Below are 18,423 nucleotides of genomic sequence, written 5' to 3' on the forward strand. Positions count from 1 at the left end.
TCAGTGATTTACCTCTCCCCCTAGGTTCTGGAACAGATGCGTCTGAGCTATCGGGGAGAGGTGAGTGAGTACTGGTGCAGCTTCTCTTTGCTTCCCCACAGAAATCATTTTCTGCAAGGAAGCAAAGAAAATCTGCAAGGGGGCATTTTTCCGCTGTGCAGCAATGGCACAGAACTTCCCCAGGTATATTGAACACTGGATCCTGCCTTGTCTCAGGCTCAGATCCTCACCCATCCTGGGATTGTGGGTCTGAGCCCTGAGTTATGTGATTTGTGTGTAGCTAGAAGGGGAGTTAGGCTTGTGCCTGCAATTACATTCTGGAAAGGAAGCTAGTTCAGTGTCTCCCCGCCACTAACTATTCTAGTTCCAAGCTCCAAACTAGTAGCTACACAGAGGTGAACATGGCTGTAAAATGACCCCAGAGCTTGAGTCACATTAGGGTTCAGAAGAGAAAAAAATGACCAGTGAGGAGACTTGGGGTCGAAGGGGCATTTGAGCAGAATGATTTAATGCAAAGAGGAATAAATACCTGGGGTGAAGTCCTGGCCCATTAAAGACTATTGACTTCAGTGAAGCCAGGATTTCACCCTGGGTAAGTTCCTGGACGCTGCAGGAGAGGGCAGTTTCTGCTGCTTCTCTCTTGGTGCATTTTATATGTGAAAGTTTTGTTGATTAAAGTTTTAAATGTGGGCTTTTCATATATGAAACTGTATCCAACCTCCATTTGTAAACCGTTATCCATCTGCTGCTGTGGAATAAATGGGACCAGTTGTGAATCCAGGTAACAGCTAGATCACTGTGTAACCCACACACCTCCTGAGTGTGGTGTTCTGTCCCCTCTAGTGGCACCGAGACCACTTTGAAATTAATGAGTCTGCTCTACAGCCTTAGCTAAGGGCCACATGGCTTTTAGCTCATGGAGTAGAGGCTCATACACTCAACTTCAAAGGTCCCAGGTTCGATCCCGCCCGCCGACGATCGGGGTCTGTCGGCGTTACAACTGCTCTGATGTCTAAATTAGCCCATGCAGGAGCTGATCTCTTAGATTCTGATTTTGCAAAATGCTCCATATGGCTGGAGACCTCCACCAGTGCGCAACCCAGTGGAGCTCAGAGCAGATGTCAGGGTCCCCTGAACAGCACAGCGGCAGAATTGAGGCCTAACTCTGAAAATGCTGATGTTCTCCAGTGAGGAGATGGGAGTGGGGTGGGGAAGTTTGTGAAGACACATTTCAAACAGAGGTCATTTTAAAATGCACCAGGCTCGATATGGATTTACTTGCAAATTTAAAAAAAAAAAAATGAACCCAACCGCCAGAGTAATTGGTTTGAGACTGAGACTGGTGCTCAGCTGTTTCCATCCCTGAGGAAATCTGAAGGGCTGCTGAGCACCTACAACTGCTCTTGAAGTCAATAACAGTTGCAAGTGCTGAGCAGGACCCTGATCCAAAGCCCATTGAAGTCAGGCCCCACGTGCTCCTCAACTTGCAAGATCAGGCCTATAAGGATTTAACTCCACTTTCACTACAGAACTCAATACACACTTCAGCATGGATTTGTCAGAAACCACATCTGACTGAATTGTATGGCACAGACTGTGGCTCCTTACTTTTTAAGGAGCTCAGTCTGTTTAGTTTATCCAAGAAAAGTCACAGAAGTCCCGACATGGGGAAGAGATTTCTGATTGGAGTGAGCTCTTTAATCTAGTAGGAAAAGGTAGAATGAGATTCAATTGTTGGAAGCTGAAGCTAGACAAACCCAGATTAGAAATAAGGTGCAATTGTCTGAACAGTGACGGGGACTAACCAACTTACCTAGGGATGGGGTGGATTCTCCATCACTTGAAATCTTTTAAGACTGGGTATCTTTGTAAAAGAGCTACTCTAGCTCAGACAAGCGTGATGGGCTTAATGCAGAAATTTCTGGGGAAGGTCACTGGCCTGTCTTATACAGCAGGTCAGACCAGCTTATCACAATGCTCTGTGGTCTAGGTCCTTCTGGCCTTGTAATCTACGAACCAGTGAAACTCTATCCAGGCTTTTTGTGAGATTCCAGAACATTTAGTGTGTTTTATTTTATATTTTTGACAGGTTTCAGATTAACAGCCGTGTTAGTCTGTATTCGCAAAAAGAAAAGGAGGACTTGTGGCACCTTAGAGACTAACCAATTTATTTGAGCATGAGCTTTCGTGAGCTACAGCTCACTTCATCAGATGCATACCGTGGAAACTGCAGTAGACATTATATACACACAGAGACCATGAAACAATACCCCCTCCCCCCTCCAATACCCCACTGTCCTGCTGGTAATAGCTTATCTAAAGTGATCATCAAGTTGGGCCATTTCCAGCACAAATCCAGGTTTTCTCACCCTCTGCCCCCCCCCACACAAACTCACTCTCCTGCTGGTAAGTATCACACATTTGCCACTTCCTGTCGTCTGTCAGGATCTGATGGGATGAACAGAAATGCTATAGGGAAAACTATTCTTGCAGCATTTCTGAACCCACAGAAATCAATCAGCACTGGAGGATCTCGGGAGAATGTCGCATTTGAGGAGATTTCCAGGCCATTGGCTCACTCTAAAAGGTTTGGCGAGGTTCAGAACATTTGGATGCTTGTCTGAATCAAACCACCACACTTTTGAGCCTTGTTCACCACTTGCTGAAGGTTGGGCTAATAGTCTTGGTCTCCTCAATGGAATCTCAGTTGAGTTAGGTATCTGGTATGCCACCACCCAAATAAATCACCTCTGATCACGTACTCCGTCTGCAGCAAGAAACTCTACACGTTAAAACAGCAGGATAAGACTCCCCAATAAGCTGATATATCTGATGGTGATGATTCAGCCTAAGCATGTACGTTACTTATTAAGGGCTTACCTGGAAACTTATGCAACATATGGTATGGATTAGTGGCTACTTGCCTAGTGCTATGCTGCTGTTTATTACAGTGGGAAAGAGGGAAAGATGCTTTGCAGTTCATAGAGGAGTTACTACTATTATTATTTATTAGTGGTGGTGATACTGCTGTTAATCCTTTTTTGTCTCTTTGCAGCAAAGGGTGTTTAGAATCATAGAATCATAGAATATCAGGGTTGGAAGGGACCTCAGGAGATCATCTAGTCCAACCCCCTGCTCAAAAGCAGGACCAATCCCCAATTAAATCATCCCAGCCAGGGCTTTGTCAAGCCTGACCTTAAAAACTTCTAAGGAAGGAGATTCAGTTTAGTACTGAATGCAGAGAAGCCTGTGGTCATTCTCATCTCTTCTAGGAGGGAGCTCTATTGTCTAGGTCCAGCTCCTATGAAAACTCTGTCTCCAGCACATGAGTCTTGCTGGTTGCTGTTTTCATTGTTCCCAGGGAATGTAGTTGGTGGCAGAGGGAACGTCTGTTTCTCAGATAGCCAGGAACAATCCCACACGAGGTTCTGTATGTCAGGACACAGACCAGGAACTCTATTCAGTGGGCATGGATCACTCTAGTGGCTTCAGAGGGAGTTACTGGAACCCAGGATCTCTCATGGTCCCACCCTGGATGTTGAAATCCATGTCCTGCTTAGAAGTGCTTCTTACCTTGCAGACGTTCCATTCTGCAGGCTCAACAGAATGGAGGCAGTTTTCCATTATCATGTTCCTCTAGCATCTGGAATGTTAAGTGAATAACATGAAAGACTCTTCTGCTTTCTTAAGCATTTTCTTCTCCTTTCTTTAATCATGCCGAGATTTCCTGTGAATAATGTGAACTGTAATTATCATCTGCAGATCAGTGGATTCGCTGAGCTGTTTCTTAAAAGGATTTTTTTCTGTGAATTTCAGATGACCAAGAACAAAATTATAACCACCTGATACTAAACAGTGCAACCCAGACACCTACAAATGGTAAGAGAAAATGGCACGTATTGTAACTTTCCTCTGACAGCCAGTAACACTTACTGGCATTAAAATTATGTTTAATGTGAATAGAATAGTTCATATGTCAATGAGATATGAATGATTTATTCTATTTGCATTAAACGTAGGACCATATATCTAATAATGGACACGTTTAAATATGGCCCGATCTCATAGCTTCAATTAAATACCAGCTTTGTGTTTCCTCCTGTCTGGAAGCTCTGTATTCATTTCCATGTCCACCATCGGCTGTCGCAGATCCTGCTGCCTGGGACAGCACCAGAGAGAAGCCCCTCCTGTACCCTCGCCAGCAAGCAGATGACATCATTTCACAATTGCTAAGATAGGCTAGGAATGCATATTAAACACAGGGAAACTAGGGCCTGAACCAACAGGCTGTTGGTGTCACATGTGGGCGGGGGGGGGGGGGTTGAGATTGAGTTCAGAGCGCTCCTAAACTGACCAGACCCTTAGGGCCCAGGGATGTGCAGACACCTGCCCTTGTGTCACTTGCCAGTATCCCCTCTAGTTTCTCTCTTCAGGCCCCCAGGCTGGGAGCACTTCCAAGGCAGCATGCTCAGCCCCTACAGCAGGGATGGCCTCACCTCACTCTGCAGTGGCCAGCACCAGAAGTGGTACTGACGGAAGTTTGTGGGCTATTGGGGTTGGGGGGGGTCCCTGTGATGTCGAGTCACTGAGGGAGCAGGGAAGAAATGGAGAGAAAGTCAGGGGATCCAGAAACACTCTCTTTTTCTCACCCTGCACAAGGAGGAGAGCCTGTTTCCATGCTTTGCTCTTTGCTACTCTTCCAGCCATCTGAAAACTGGGCACTTCACGAGCTGTAGGAATGAAAAGGCAACAAACAGCAGCGATCACTCACCTTGTACCTCTGCTGACTCATCTCCACAACCCTAGAACTGACCCCTCTGTAGATGGTCTGGGTAGCTTATCACCCCATGGCTGTATAAAACGTACTGTCACCTCTGATATAGGCCTAGTGTTACCCTTCCAGTGTATCTACGAAGCTTCCCTTGATTCAGTCTTCCATCAATTTGGACAGCCCTTCAGGGGCTCCCTTTGATAGCCTTTCCTCAATGAGCTCTGGAATTTCCTTTCTCTCTGCTGTCTGTGTCTTTCAGTACCTTTAGTGGCCTTTTCCTGTCCAACAACTGTGTCCTCTTGGCCAAGTAAACTGTGGTTTCATCTCAGCTTCCTTCAGTAAACTGTCTCAGTGGCCAAAGTGCTTCTCTTGGGGAGGCACAGCATCCTCAACCTCTGCTCATACTTCCTCTTTGAGTCAGAGCTTCCACGTGATTCCATTGTTCATAACCTGCATCATCCAAATGGTGTCCATGTCCCTATATCCACAGCTCTGCCTGTCCGTGCCAGGGCCTCACCTCCACCTCTGCTGAAAACCCCTTTTGTTTATTCATCTCCTCTCACCTCATCTACTGCAGCTCCCTTCTCCCTCTGTCTTCTCAAGCCCCAGCTCCCTAGACTCCAGCATGTGCAGAATGCTGCTGCCTACATTCCCTCAGTACAAAATATTCCAATCAAATCACACCCTGCTGGCGCCCAGTTCACTTCACCATCCAGTTCAGAATTATCCTCCCCATGTCCACGTGCCTCTTTGGAGTTGTGCCACCTGTTTCCCCTGCTCATTTTGCTCTCTCCTTCCTCATAATCTCTCCGCTTGGGCTGTGAGAAACATCTGCTGTCTGGACCATCCCTCTCATTACACCAGCTTTCCACCTCTGTGTAAATCCCATCTGAATACATATCAGTTCTCCCTTTCCTGTATCTCTGAATTTCTTTCTCTCCTGTTACTGTATGTATTATCTAGCTCTGTAGCTATACCACATCAGTAAAATATTCTGGGATACATTTATTATGAAAGTTGTCTTGTGTTTGATCTGAAGCTTCCACATCTCCACATCTTAAGAGATGTGTGAGCAACAAGGGTGATGTCGTGGTGGGAGTCTGCTATAGACCACCAGACCAGGGGGATGAGATGGACGAGGCTTTCTTCCAGCAACTAATGGAAGTTACTAGATCGCAGGCTCTGGTTCTCATGGGAGACTTCAATCACCTTGATATCTGCTGGGAGAGCAATACAGCGGTGCATAGACAATCTAGAAAGTTTTTGGGAAGTGTAGGGGACAATTTCCTGGTGCAAGTGCTGGAGGAACCAACTAGGGACAGAACTCTTCTTGACCTGCTGCTCACAAACCAGGAAGAATTAGTAGGAGAAGCAAAAGTGAATGGGAACCTGGGAGGCAGTGACCATGAGATGGCCAAGTTCAGGATCCTGACACAAGGAAGAAAGGAGAGCAGCAGAATATGGACCCTGGACTTCAGAAAAGCACACTTTGACTCCCTCAGGTAACTGATGGGCAGGATCCCCTGGGAGAATAACATGAGGGGGAAAGGAGTCCAGGAGAGCTGGCTGTATTTTAAAGAATCCTTATTGAGGTTACAGGGACAAACCATCCCGATGTGTAGAAAGAATAGTAATTATGGCAGGCGACTAGCTTGGCTTAACAGTGAAATCCTTGCTGAACTTAAACACAAAAAAGAAGCTTACAAGAAGTGGAAGATTGGACAAATGACCAGGGAAGAGTATAAAAATATTGCTCAGGCATGCAGGAGTGAAATCAGGAAGGTCAAATCATATTTGGAGTTGCAGCTAGCAAGAGATGTTAAGAGTAACAAGAAGGGTTTCTTCAGGTATGTTAGCAACAAGAAGAAAGTCAAGGAAAGTGTGGGCCCCTTACTGAATGAGGGAGGCAACCTAGTGACAGAAGATGTGGAAAAAGCTAATGTACTCAGTGCTTTTTTTGCCTCTGTCTTCACGAACAAGGTTAGCTCCCAGACTACTGCACTGGGCAGCACAGCATGGGGAGGAGGTGACCAGCCCTCTGTGGAGAAAGAAGTGGTTCGGGACTAGTTAGAAAAGCTGGATTAGCACAAGTCCATGGCGCCGGGTGTGCTGCATCTGAGAGTGCTAAAGGAGTTGGTGGATGTGATTGCAGAGCCATTGGCCATTATCTTTGAAAACTCATGGCCATCGGGGGAGGTCTCGGACAAAAGGAAAAAGACTAATGTAGTGCCCATCTTTTAAGAAGGGAAGAAGGAGGATCCGGGAACTACAGGCCAGTCAGCCTCACCTCAGTCCCTGGAAAAATCATGGAGCAGGTCCTCAAGGAATCAATTCAGAAGCACTTAGAGGAGGGGAAAGTGATCAGGAACAGTCAGCATGGATTCACCTAGGGCAAGTCATGCCTGACTAATCTAATTGCCTTCTATGGTGAGATAACTGGCTCTGTGGATGAGGGGAAAGCAATGGGCGTGTTATTCTTTGACTTTACCAAAGCTTTTGACATGGTCTCCCACAGTATTCTTGCCAGCAAGTTAAAGAAGTATGGGCTGGATGAATGGACTATAAGGTGGATAGAAAGCTGGCTAGATTGTCAGGCTCAACGGATAGTGATCAATGGCTTCATGTCTAGTTTGCAGCCAGTATCAAGTGGAGTGCTCAAGTGTCAGTCCTGGGGTCGGTTTTCTTCAATATCTTCATTAATGATCTGGAAGATGGCGTGGATTGCACCCTCAGCAAGTTTGCGGATGACACTAAACTGGGAGGAGAGGTAGATACGCTGGAGGGTAGGGATAGGATACTGAAGGACCTAGGCAAATTAGAGGATTGGGCCAAAAGAAATCTGATGAGGTTCAACAAGGACAACTGCAGAGTTCTGCACTTAGGACGGAAGAATCCCATGCACCGCTACAGATTAGGGACCGAATGGCTAGGCAGCAGTTCTGCAGAAAAGGACGTAGAGGTTACAGTGGACGAGAAGCTGGATATGAGTCAACAGTGTGCCCTTGTTGCCAAGAAGGCCAATGGCATTTTGGGATCTATAAGTAGGGGCATTGCTAGCAGATCGAGGGACGTGATCGTTCCCCTCTATTTGACATTGGTGAGGCCTCATCTGGAGTACTGTGTCCAATTTGGACCCCACACTACAAGAAGGATGTGAAAAAATTGGAAAGTGTCCAGCAGAAGGCAACAAAAATGATTAGGAGACTGGAACACATGACTTATGAGGAGAGGCTGAGGGAACTGGGATTGTTTAGTCTGCAGAAGAGAAGAAAGAGGAGGCTTTTGATAGCTGCTTTCAACTACCTGAAAGGGGGTTCCAAAGAGGTTGGCTCTAGACTGTTCTCAGTGGTAGCAGATGACATAACAAGGAGTAATGGTCTCAAGTTGCAGTGGGGGAGATTTAGGTTGGATATTAGGAAAAACTTTTTCACTAGGAGGGTGGTGAAACACTGGAATGCGTTACCTAGGGAGGTGGTAGAATCTCCTTCCTTTGAAGTTTTTAAGGTCAGGCTTGACAAAGCCCTGGCTGGGATGATTTAGTTGGGGATTGGTCCTGCTTTGAGCAGGGTGGTTGGACGAGATGATCTCCTGAGGTCCCTTCCAACCCTGATATTCTATGATTCTACGAGAGGATGGGAGAATAATTTGTCTTGAAAAAGTTACCTTGAACCTTTGTTTGGCCCACTCCTATTCCAGAAAGGCAGTAGCCACTTCATCATTCAGGTTACAGGTAATTTTCCATTATTAGTCTAAATTTTATCCTGTCCTCCAAAAACCACAAAGAAGTGATGTCAATTTCAAAATTTGGTAGGTTAGATCCAGCAGCAAGATGGACTATACATATTAAAGCTGAGGTAAATTGGACAAGGAGTTCCTGAATTAATGACACCCTAAAAACATAGGTGTTAACTAGAATTCAAAATCCCAACACATTTTTGTTTTATTTTTTAGCAAAAAAGAGAAATAAGAATAGAGATAAAGGAATAGGGTGAGCACGCAGCATGTCCCCCTCAAAACAGGGGAAACTGGGAGATAAATTGTGACTCTGAGTTCTGCTTCCAGAGAAACACAAAATCCGCAGCCCTTCATAGTGCTCATGGCAAAGCCATGATTGAGCCCTAAATATCTTTGAGCTCCATTTCCATAATACCATGTAAAAAATAGAAAAGAAAATTGTGCTGCTCATTATAATCCCAATACATATCTGCAAATCACCTGGGACAGTGTGAGAGCAGGGGGTAATTAGCTAAAAGAGAGCCATTTTCTTGTTCGAGTAGTGCAACCTTATCCCCCGGCTGTCTGGCTTTCTAAGGTGTGTGTGTGTGTGCGTGTGTGTTTGCGTGCACGTGTGCACTTTTGTTGTTGTTGATTTAAACACAAATATTCTTGAAAGGCAGCGCACACTTAAATCTGCACTTGCTGCATCGACGCCAGTTTACCTACTTTTTCTGCCTGTGAATTGTGCATTAGTTCCATCACCTTTAGATACTTAGACAGCCAGTTTCTCTGTTGCATTTAATGATTTTAGGTAACAACATGTGCCAAGATAGTTAAACTCCTCTCTTGATCTGACAGATGCCTTCTTTTTCTGTGTAGTTGGAAGAGAGAAAGAGGATCAAAGCAGATATATTCATGATCTTAGGTTGCAGATTTTCAAGTACTTTTCTTCCCTTAGCTCTCTTATCTACTGGGTATCTTTTGTGATACTCATCTATAGAGCAGGTTGATCTATTTAATTACAAACAGTATATTCATTTGATTTGTCCCTTTATTCTGCTCACATATTCGTGATCATGATGAATGTTTGTTATGGGTAATCCATCAAAAAGATCATATTGAGCTCCAATAAGTGTTCAATATTCAGAATCCTCTCTTCAAGCGGTGTGTTTGGTCAGCTAAGTAAATGGTGTGGTCTTAGTTCCTGAGTGGATGGGATAAGATAAGCATGTCCAGTGTGACTATGCAAATTGACATATGCCTATCCCATTTGTACATGAACAAAAGCTCCTGCCAAGCGTGTATGAGACAAAATACCACCCAACACACGTTTACATAAAAGTAACTAAAAAGGCACCTAAGGAAGATCAGAGCAGAAGGTGACATGGATTCCAGGACCAGGTTTTGAATATTTTCCCAGGGATACAAGGTAACCAGGAGACAGTTCTGGTGGGTGTAATTCTCAGTCATTTCAAATCTGAGAGAGGAAATCTCTAGATTTTAATATTTTCTAGGTTGCCCCAAAAACTCCTGATCCGTGCGAGTTCTTGAGTGCTTTCCCCATAACCTTCGTCTCATATATGCAGGCCTGTGACTAGCCTGGCTCCACAATACCGAGACGCTGTTTTCTCATTGAGGCAGGTGTGAGAGCTGTGATTTGCTTGCACCGAGTTATTTTCTTTGAGGAAGGAATGACTGTTAATGATGGGATCATGGGTTATGTGTTCTGCCAGGCTGCCATTCCTTAATTGCAGTTGCATTATTTGCATTAATGGCTGCTGAAGCAGAGTTCAAAGGAAAGTGTCCCCATTCTGTTCTGCCTGGCAGAGTGGGAAAGTGCACAAGAAGGTGAGACATGCATGAGGGTGTTGCACAATGTTTTCAGGGACTACTCTGTGGAGAGGCACAGCTTCAAAGGAGTGGGGTTTTCCACCCCCTAATCTCCATCATCTAGTCCCTCCATTCTGACAGGGGTGGTGTGGTGTTAGGAGCTGCCCTTGTCCATATCTAATGCTGGTTTGGGAGCTAGATCAAGACACTTTCCTGCAGGGAGAGGAACACAGGAGAAAAGCAGACCAGTACCTGGCAAACACCCTGTTCTAGGGAATTGCAATAGAGACCCACAGGTTTGTTACAGGCTTTGGACAGAAGTGTATATGGTGCGTAGACACAAAAGTCATAGTCACCCAGGAAATACCATAGAGTAGATTTGGGATACAATTTTCAAAAGTCCCTATGTGCTTTAGGAGATGATGGGTCTGACTCCTCTCAGTGGCAGAGCCAGGGGGGAATGGGTCATGCGTGGGGGACTGGAGAGCAAGATCACCCTGCACCAACCCCACAGCAGTGGCCCCTGTCCTGTGCAGCTGGGCCAGGCTCTCCACTCTGGAAGTGAGGAACCTGAATGGTGCTGAGCCCTCATTTGCCATGTTACAATACTCGGAGTGGGGAGCTGGTCCCACCCCTGGGGGACATGAGCTGCCATTCCTGGGCAAGCGTGGGGCAGGTTTGCCCTCCAACCGCATGTGAAAGGTGCCACACATACACATTAAGGCTGCTGGAGAGGCAGTCGACCCCCCTGCACATACTGCCACCAGAGCTGTGATTGCAGCCCTCGTATCTAGCTAGCTGGAATAACAATAGCTGTGAATCTGCAGCAGCATGAGCAGCAAATCAAGTACATATCCCGGGTCCCAGGGGGGCTTATACAGCCCATGCTGCTGCAGGGCTGCCACAGCTTCACTGCTGTTGTCACTGGAGCACACATGATCGCAGCTAGTGCAGTCATGTCTACATGTGCTGTGATCACATCGCTGATGACAGTGAAGACACTCTCATGAGTCCCATTGAAAGTCAATGGGACTTAGGCTCCTACGTTACTAAGGCCAGATGTTTAAAGGTATTTAGGTGTCTAAGTACCTTTGGAAACCTGGTCCTCAGACACTTCTGGAAATTGTGCTCCAGATCTTGGTCCCATTGAAGACAATGGAAGTTTTGATATTGACTTCACTGGGACCAGAATTTAGCCCAACATGACTAAAAGAAGAACTTTAGGTCTACATTTTCAGAAAGTTCAATTTGAGCTTTGCCTGTACAACTTGCATGTAAAACTACAGTGCAACTGAGTGGTCAAGTGTAGGCTTTGCACACACAATTCCACATTTTTTACATACGACTCAGATTCATCTTTTGATAATGTAACCGTTAATGTTTAGTTACTAACATTTTTTCAAGATAACACAGAATTATTGAAAATACAAGTGATTCTCTTACATAAATATTAAAAGAGAGGGTGACACATATAACAGGTAAGGATATACAGTAGAGTTGAGGCAGCATAGGGTCCATTACACTATATACACATATGGGCTGGTTGGCTGTATTTCTGTGCAACCGATTATTTCAGTGATGCTGACTTTTAATTAATTTTTATTTATTGTATAATTAATTATGTCAGGGCACCGGGGTCAGAATAATTATTATTTTAAATCTAAATATGTAATTAATAAATAAAATAAATGATGTTAGTTGGAAAGTTATATTCGTAATTTTTTTATCCACTCATTGCATTTGGCTAATTGTCCTACTACTAGGTTAGTTGTTAATCTAATACGGGCAGTAACTTGCTCCATTTCTCAGTTGTTTTATTCTGATCAACCACTTTTCTATAAACAGTATTGGTTTTGCAGGAACGGTGGTAAGATTCACTTAATGGCTGCAGCCACAAGAATTCTAAGCAAGTATCTGTCTTTGTTTTAATTTCAGATCATTGTTAAATCAGGGCATTTTTCTAATGGCACAGTAATAGGGCTTTGGGGGATATAGCCCTGAAATAACTCTTGCGTCAATTTTCTAACATCAGGCCAGAAGCATTCAATTTGGGACGATCCCAAAAGATATGAAAATGATTCCCTGTACCATGGCATCCACTCCAGCAATTTGCAGTGGATTTTGTGTCTATTGTGTTTAAGACACTGCTTACAAAATCATAAGAATTAAGGACAGTTTAAATGAGCTTTACTCCCAGTAGAACAGTGTGTAAGGCAATTAAAAGATAATCAGATCTCCAGTATAAGAAACCCCAAACAAATAGATATGTTCACTTTTTTCAATACAACTGCAAGGCAATACTGACAATATGAAGCTGGGGCAGGAAAGGGACATGAACCAGCCAGTCTCTGCTCTGGCTTGTAGAATACAGTGCTAGCCCTTTGTGAAGAGCAGACCAGTGGAAAATCATGGTTCAATACTTTTGTGATGCTCTGGGATTCAACCCTGACCAGTAGGGGGTTCTGTCCCAACTTCCCCTGTAACCCTGGGTATATCTGTGCTGTGCAGCTTTGGCACAGAGCCCTGATAATCAACAGCCTGCTCACAGCACAATGACCTCACCTTGGCTTCCACCATCCTGATTCCTCCTTGCAGGTGACACCTACAGCCCTTCAGTCCCAAGTCCACCCAAAACCAGGTTCCTTGTGGTGTCCAGGCCCTTGCACTGGTCCCTCATACAAATTACTAAGTCTGCTGCCTCCAAAGGGACCGCGTACACACCAGCCTGGTAGTTTAGCTGCAGACCCACACTTCAGCTTCATACACAGCACTGACCAAGTGTATTAACAAAGAACACAGGCTGAAGTGATTAGAAGGATGAACAGAAAGCACAGGAGAAAAAAAAAGAAAGAAGAAAACAAGAGAAAAGAAAACAAGAAAAACAAAACAAAACACACTTTCTAGTGACTAAAACTTCAGCAAGTTACAATTTTTGCCTAGGCAGGTTTCTCAACTATTTCCGGTTCTCAGAGACTTCAGCCCCCTTGTCTGAAGGATCCACCCTTTTCCAATTACAAGAACGCTGTCCCCATGTATCCCCCAGGGGATGGTACCAAAATGGTTGTCTGTCTTTGCTTATATTTCCCAGAGTCTATTGCCTCTGTTTCAAGAGTCAGGAAGGCTTCCTGAGGGAGCAAGCTCCATCCCTCATCATGATAACTATGTGGTCTTCCCCTCCCCCCAACTTGTTAACTTGATGACTTTGTTTACCTTTTATGCAGATGCACTTTTCACTGTCCTTGGAGGTGTTACCTGGCTCAGTTTACATTGGAGACACAGGAAAAGAGGCCAAACACTACTCCTTTCTCTAGGCTGAGTTTATGCACTCCTTGCAAAACTCCTGATAAGAATGTTTTTCCATCACACATCTCTTAATTCTTTCTACACCACCTGTACATACATTGTGCGAGAGCATTAATGACCAGTGTGTTTCCAGTTTGCATATAAGATCACACAGGACACCCTTTAAATACAATTAGAATGGGGGGGAACCGGGGGAGAAGAGTGAGTGTGTCAGGCCTGATCTGAGGAATGTTATCTTGTGCCCTCTTCCTGTCAGCACTGAGGGGCTCCCAGAGTCACAACTTTTGCAGTTTTGCAAAAAAAGAAAATAGACACAAAGGGTCTGACTCACCACTCCAGTGATACCGTGCTGTAACCCCAGAGTAAATTGGAGTAAAGCCCTGGTGAATCAGGCACAAACAACTATAGGGCCAGGTTCTGAGCCCTACTCCACTCCTCGAGCACTGCTCAGCTGGCTCAGAGGGTATGCAGGACTCCCATTGCTGAAGATACCCCTGGCCTAGGGGAGGCCCCAGAAGACCTAGAGCTGACAGAGCTAGCTCCAATACTTCCCACCCACATCCCCTAGTGCAGGGGGCATGTCTGGGGTGGGAAGGGATGTCTCAGGCAGGGAAAGTACCTGGAATGCAATCTGCTCTAGCAGTCCTCAGCTAGCAGATGGTCTCCTAGAGGACCATAGCCAGCTGACACAGTTTAGAGCAGCCCTCAAGATAAGAACATAAGAACGGCCATACTGGGTCAGACCAAAGGTCCATCTAGCCCAGTATCCTGTCTTCCGACAGTGGCCAACGCCAGGTGCCCCAAAGGGAATGAACAGAACAGGAAATCATCAAGTGATCCACCCCCGTCACCCATCCCCAGCACCTGCAAACAGAGACTAGGGACACCATCCCTGCCCATCCTGGCTAATAGCCACTGATGGACCTATCCTCCATGAAATTATCTAGTTCTTTTTTTAACCCTGTTATACTCTTAGACTTCACAACATCCTCTAGCAAGGAGCAGGTTGACTGTGCGTTGTGTGAAAAAATACTTCCTTCTGTTTGATTTAAACCTGCTGCCTATTCATTTCATATGGTGACCCCTTGTACTTGTATTATGAAAAGGAGTAAATAACACTTCCTTATTTACTTTCTCCACACGAGGCATAATGTTATAGGCCTCTATCATATCCCACCATAATCGTCTCTTTTCCAAGCGGAAAAGTCCCAGTTTTATTGATCTCTCCTTATATGGAAGCCTCATAATTTTTGTTGCCCTTTTCTGAACCTTTTCCAATTCCAGTATATCTTTTTTGAGATGGGGTGACCACATCTGCATGCAGTATTCAAGATGTGGGCATACCATGGATTTATATAGAGGCAATATGATATTTTCTCTCATATTATCTATCCCTTTCTTAATGATTCCCAACATTCTGTTTGCTTTTTTACTATTGCTGCACATTGAGTGGATGTTTTCAGAGAACTATCCACAATGACTCCAAGATCTCTTTCTTGAGTGTTAACAGCTAATTTATACTCCACCATTTTATATGTATAATTGGCATTATGTTTTCCAATGTGCATTACTTCGCATTTATCAGCAGAGAATTTCATCTGTCATTTTGTTGCCCAGTCACTCAGTTTTGAGACATCCTTTTGTAGCTATTTGCAGTCTGCTTGGGACTTAACTATTTTGAGTAGTTTTGTATCCTCTGCAAATTTTCCCACCTCGCTGTTCACCCCTTTTTCCAGATCATTTATGAATATGTTGAATAGGACTGGGCCCAGTACAGACCCCTGGGGGACACCACTATTTACCTCTCTCCATTCTGAAATCTGACCATTTATTCCTACCCTTTGTTTCCTACCTTTTAATCAGTTATCGATCCATGAGAGGACCTTCCCTCTTATCCCATGACAGCTTACTTTGCTTAAGAGCCGTTGGTGAGGGATCTTGTCAATGGCTTGCTGAAAATCTAAGTACACTATATCCACTGGATCCCCTTTGTCCACATGCTTGTTGACCCCCTCGAAGAACTCTAGTCGATTGGTGAGGCATGATGTCCCTTTACAAAAACCATGTTGACTCTTCCCCAACAAATGATGTTCATCTATGTGTTTGCCAATTTTGTTCTTTACTATAGTTTCAACCAGTTTGCTGGTACTGAAGTCAGGCTTACCAGCCTGTAATTGCCGGGATCACCTCTGGAGCCCTTTTTAAAAATTGGCGTCACATTAACTATCCTCCGCTCATTTGGTACAGAAGCTGATTTAAATGCTAGGTTACAAACTACAGTTAGCAGTTCTGCAATTTCACATTTGAGTTCCTTCAGAACTCTTGGGTGAATACCATCTGGTCCTGGTGACTTATTATTGTTTAATTTATCAATTTGTTCCAAAACCTCCTCTAATGACACCTCAATCTGGGACATTTTCTCAGATTTGTCACCTAAAAAGAATGGCTCAGGTTTGTGAAGACTGATGCAAAGAATTCATTTAGCTTCTCTGCAATGGCCTTATCATCCTTGAATGTTCCTTTGGCATCTCGATTGTCCAGTGGTTGTTTAGCAGGCTTCCTGCTTCTGATGTACTTAAAAAAATGTTTACTATTACATTTTGTGTCTTTGGCTAGCTCTTCTTCCAATTCATTGCTGGCTTTCCTAATTATATTTTTACACTTCATTTGCCAGAGTTTATGTGCCTTTCTATTTTCCTCACTAGGATTTAACTTCCATTTTTTAAAGGCTGTTTCTCACCATTTCTTTTACTTTGCTGTTTAACCACGGTGACACTTTTTTGGTTCTCTTACTATGTTTTTTAATTTGGGGTATACATTTAAGTTGAGCCTCTATAATGGTGTCTTTAAAAAGTTTCCATGCAGCTTGCAGGGATTTCACTTTTTGCACTGTACCTTTTAATTTCTGTTTATCTAACTTCCCCAATTTTGTGTTGTCCCTCTTTCTGAAATTAATGCTACAGTGAATTGGGCTGCTGTAGTGTTTTCCCTGCCACAGGGATGTTAAATTTAATTATATTATGGTCACTATTACCAAGCAGTCCAGCAATAATCACTTCTTGGACCAGATCCTATGCTCCACTTAGTACTAAATCAAGAATTGCCTCTTCTCTTGCGGATTCCAGGACTAGCTGCTCCAAGAAGCAGTCATTTAAGGTGTCAAGAAACTTTATCTCTGCATCCTGTCCTCAGGTAACATGTACCCAGCTAATATGGGGATAGTTGAAATCCCCCATTATTATTGAGTTTTTTATTTGTATAGCCTCTCCAATCTCCCTGAGCATTTCACAGTCACTATCACCATCCTTGTCAGGTGGTCAGTAAAATATTCCTACTGCTATATTCTTATTATTCCAGCATGGAATTACTATCCATAGAGATTCTATGCTACAGTTTGGTTCATTTAAGATTTTTACTTCATTGATTCTGTGCTTCCTTTCACCTGTAGTGCCACTCCCCCACCAGCATGACCTGTTCTGTCCTTCCGATATATTTTGTAGCCTGGTATTACTGTGTCCCATTGATTAGTCTCATTTCACCAAGTTTCTGTGATGCCTATTATAGCAATATCCTGATTTAATATGAGGCACTCTAATTCACTTATCTAATTATTTAGACTTCTAGCATTTGGATATAAGCACTTTAAAAACTTATCACTTTTTAGCTGTCTGCCATTACATGATGTAATTGAATGGGACTTTTTCTCATTTGACTGTTTCTCATCAGATCCTATCCATATTTTAGCATCTTCCATCCTCTCCTCCTTACAAGGATATAGGGGATCTCCATTAATAGATACGCCCCAAAGGATGTCTCTGTCTGAACCATGTGCTCCTCCGCACCTGTCAGCTTTCCCCCTTTAATTTACAAACTGCTCAATGAACTTTTTAATTTTAAGTGTCAGCAATTTGGTTCCATTTTGGTTTAGGTGGAGTCTTTCCTTCTGGTATAGGCTCCCCCTTTCCCAAAAAGTTTCCCAGGTCCTAATAAATCTAAATTGCACCTCCCTAAATCGTGCCTCCCTACACAATCATCTCATCCATGCATTGAGACCTTGCAGTTCTACCTGTCTAACTGGCCCTGTATGTGGAACTGGAAGCATTTCAGAGAATGCTACCATGGACTTCAATCTCTTACCTACCAGCTTAAATTTGGCCTCCAGGACCTCTCTCCTGTCCTTCCCTATGTCATTGGCACCTACATGTACCATGACCACTGGCTCCTCCCCAGCACTACACATAAGATTTCTAAATGTCTCGAGAAATCCGCAACATTCGCACCAGGCAGGCAAGTCACCATGCGGTTCTCCTGGTCATTGCAAACCCAGCTGTCTATGTTTCTAATGATTGAGTCCCCCATAACTATTACCTGTTTCTTCCTAATAACTGGAATTCCCTCCCCCAGAGAGGTATCCTCAGTGCGAGAGGGTACCATTACATAAACAAATGAGGAAAATGCAACCTAGATGGATCTACTATAAGGTGAGTGCAAAACTGGTTGGAAAACCATTCCCAGAGAGTAGTTATCAGTGGTTTACAGTCATGCTGGAAGGGCACAATGAGTGGGGTCCTTCAGGGATCAGTTCTGGGTCCGGTTCTGTTCAATATATTCATCAATGATTTAGATAATGTCATACAGAGTACACTTATAAAGTTTGTGGATGATACCAAGCTGGGAGGGGTTGCAATTGCTTTGGAGGATAGGATTAAAATTCAAAAATATCTGGACAAACTGGAGAAATGGTCTGAAATAAATAGGATGAATTCATTAAGGACAAATGCAAAGTACTTCACTTAGGAAGA

General features: G+C 44.0%; 1 protein-coding gene across 1 annotated transcript in view; it reads left to right on the top strand.

Moving 5' to 3' along the window:
- Positions 1–18,423, top strand: part of SHISA6 (shisa family member 6) — a 392,736-nt gene that overhangs the window by 326,127 nt on the left and 48,186 nt on the right. Inside the window, exon 4 of the mRNA XM_073310637.1 lies at positions 3,817–3,879. Coding sequence (XP_073166738.1) covers positions 3,817–3,879 — 63 coding nt within the window. The remainder of the gene's footprint in view (positions 1–3,816; positions 3,880–18,423) is intronic.

The sequence above is a fragment of the Lepidochelys kempii genome, chromosome 14 (genome assembly GCF_965140265.1).
Source record: "Lepidochelys kempii isolate rLepKem1 chromosome 14, rLepKem1.hap2, whole genome shotgun sequence".
Taxonomy (NCBI): Eukaryota; Metazoa; Chordata; order Testudines; family Cheloniidae; genus Lepidochelys; species Lepidochelys kempii.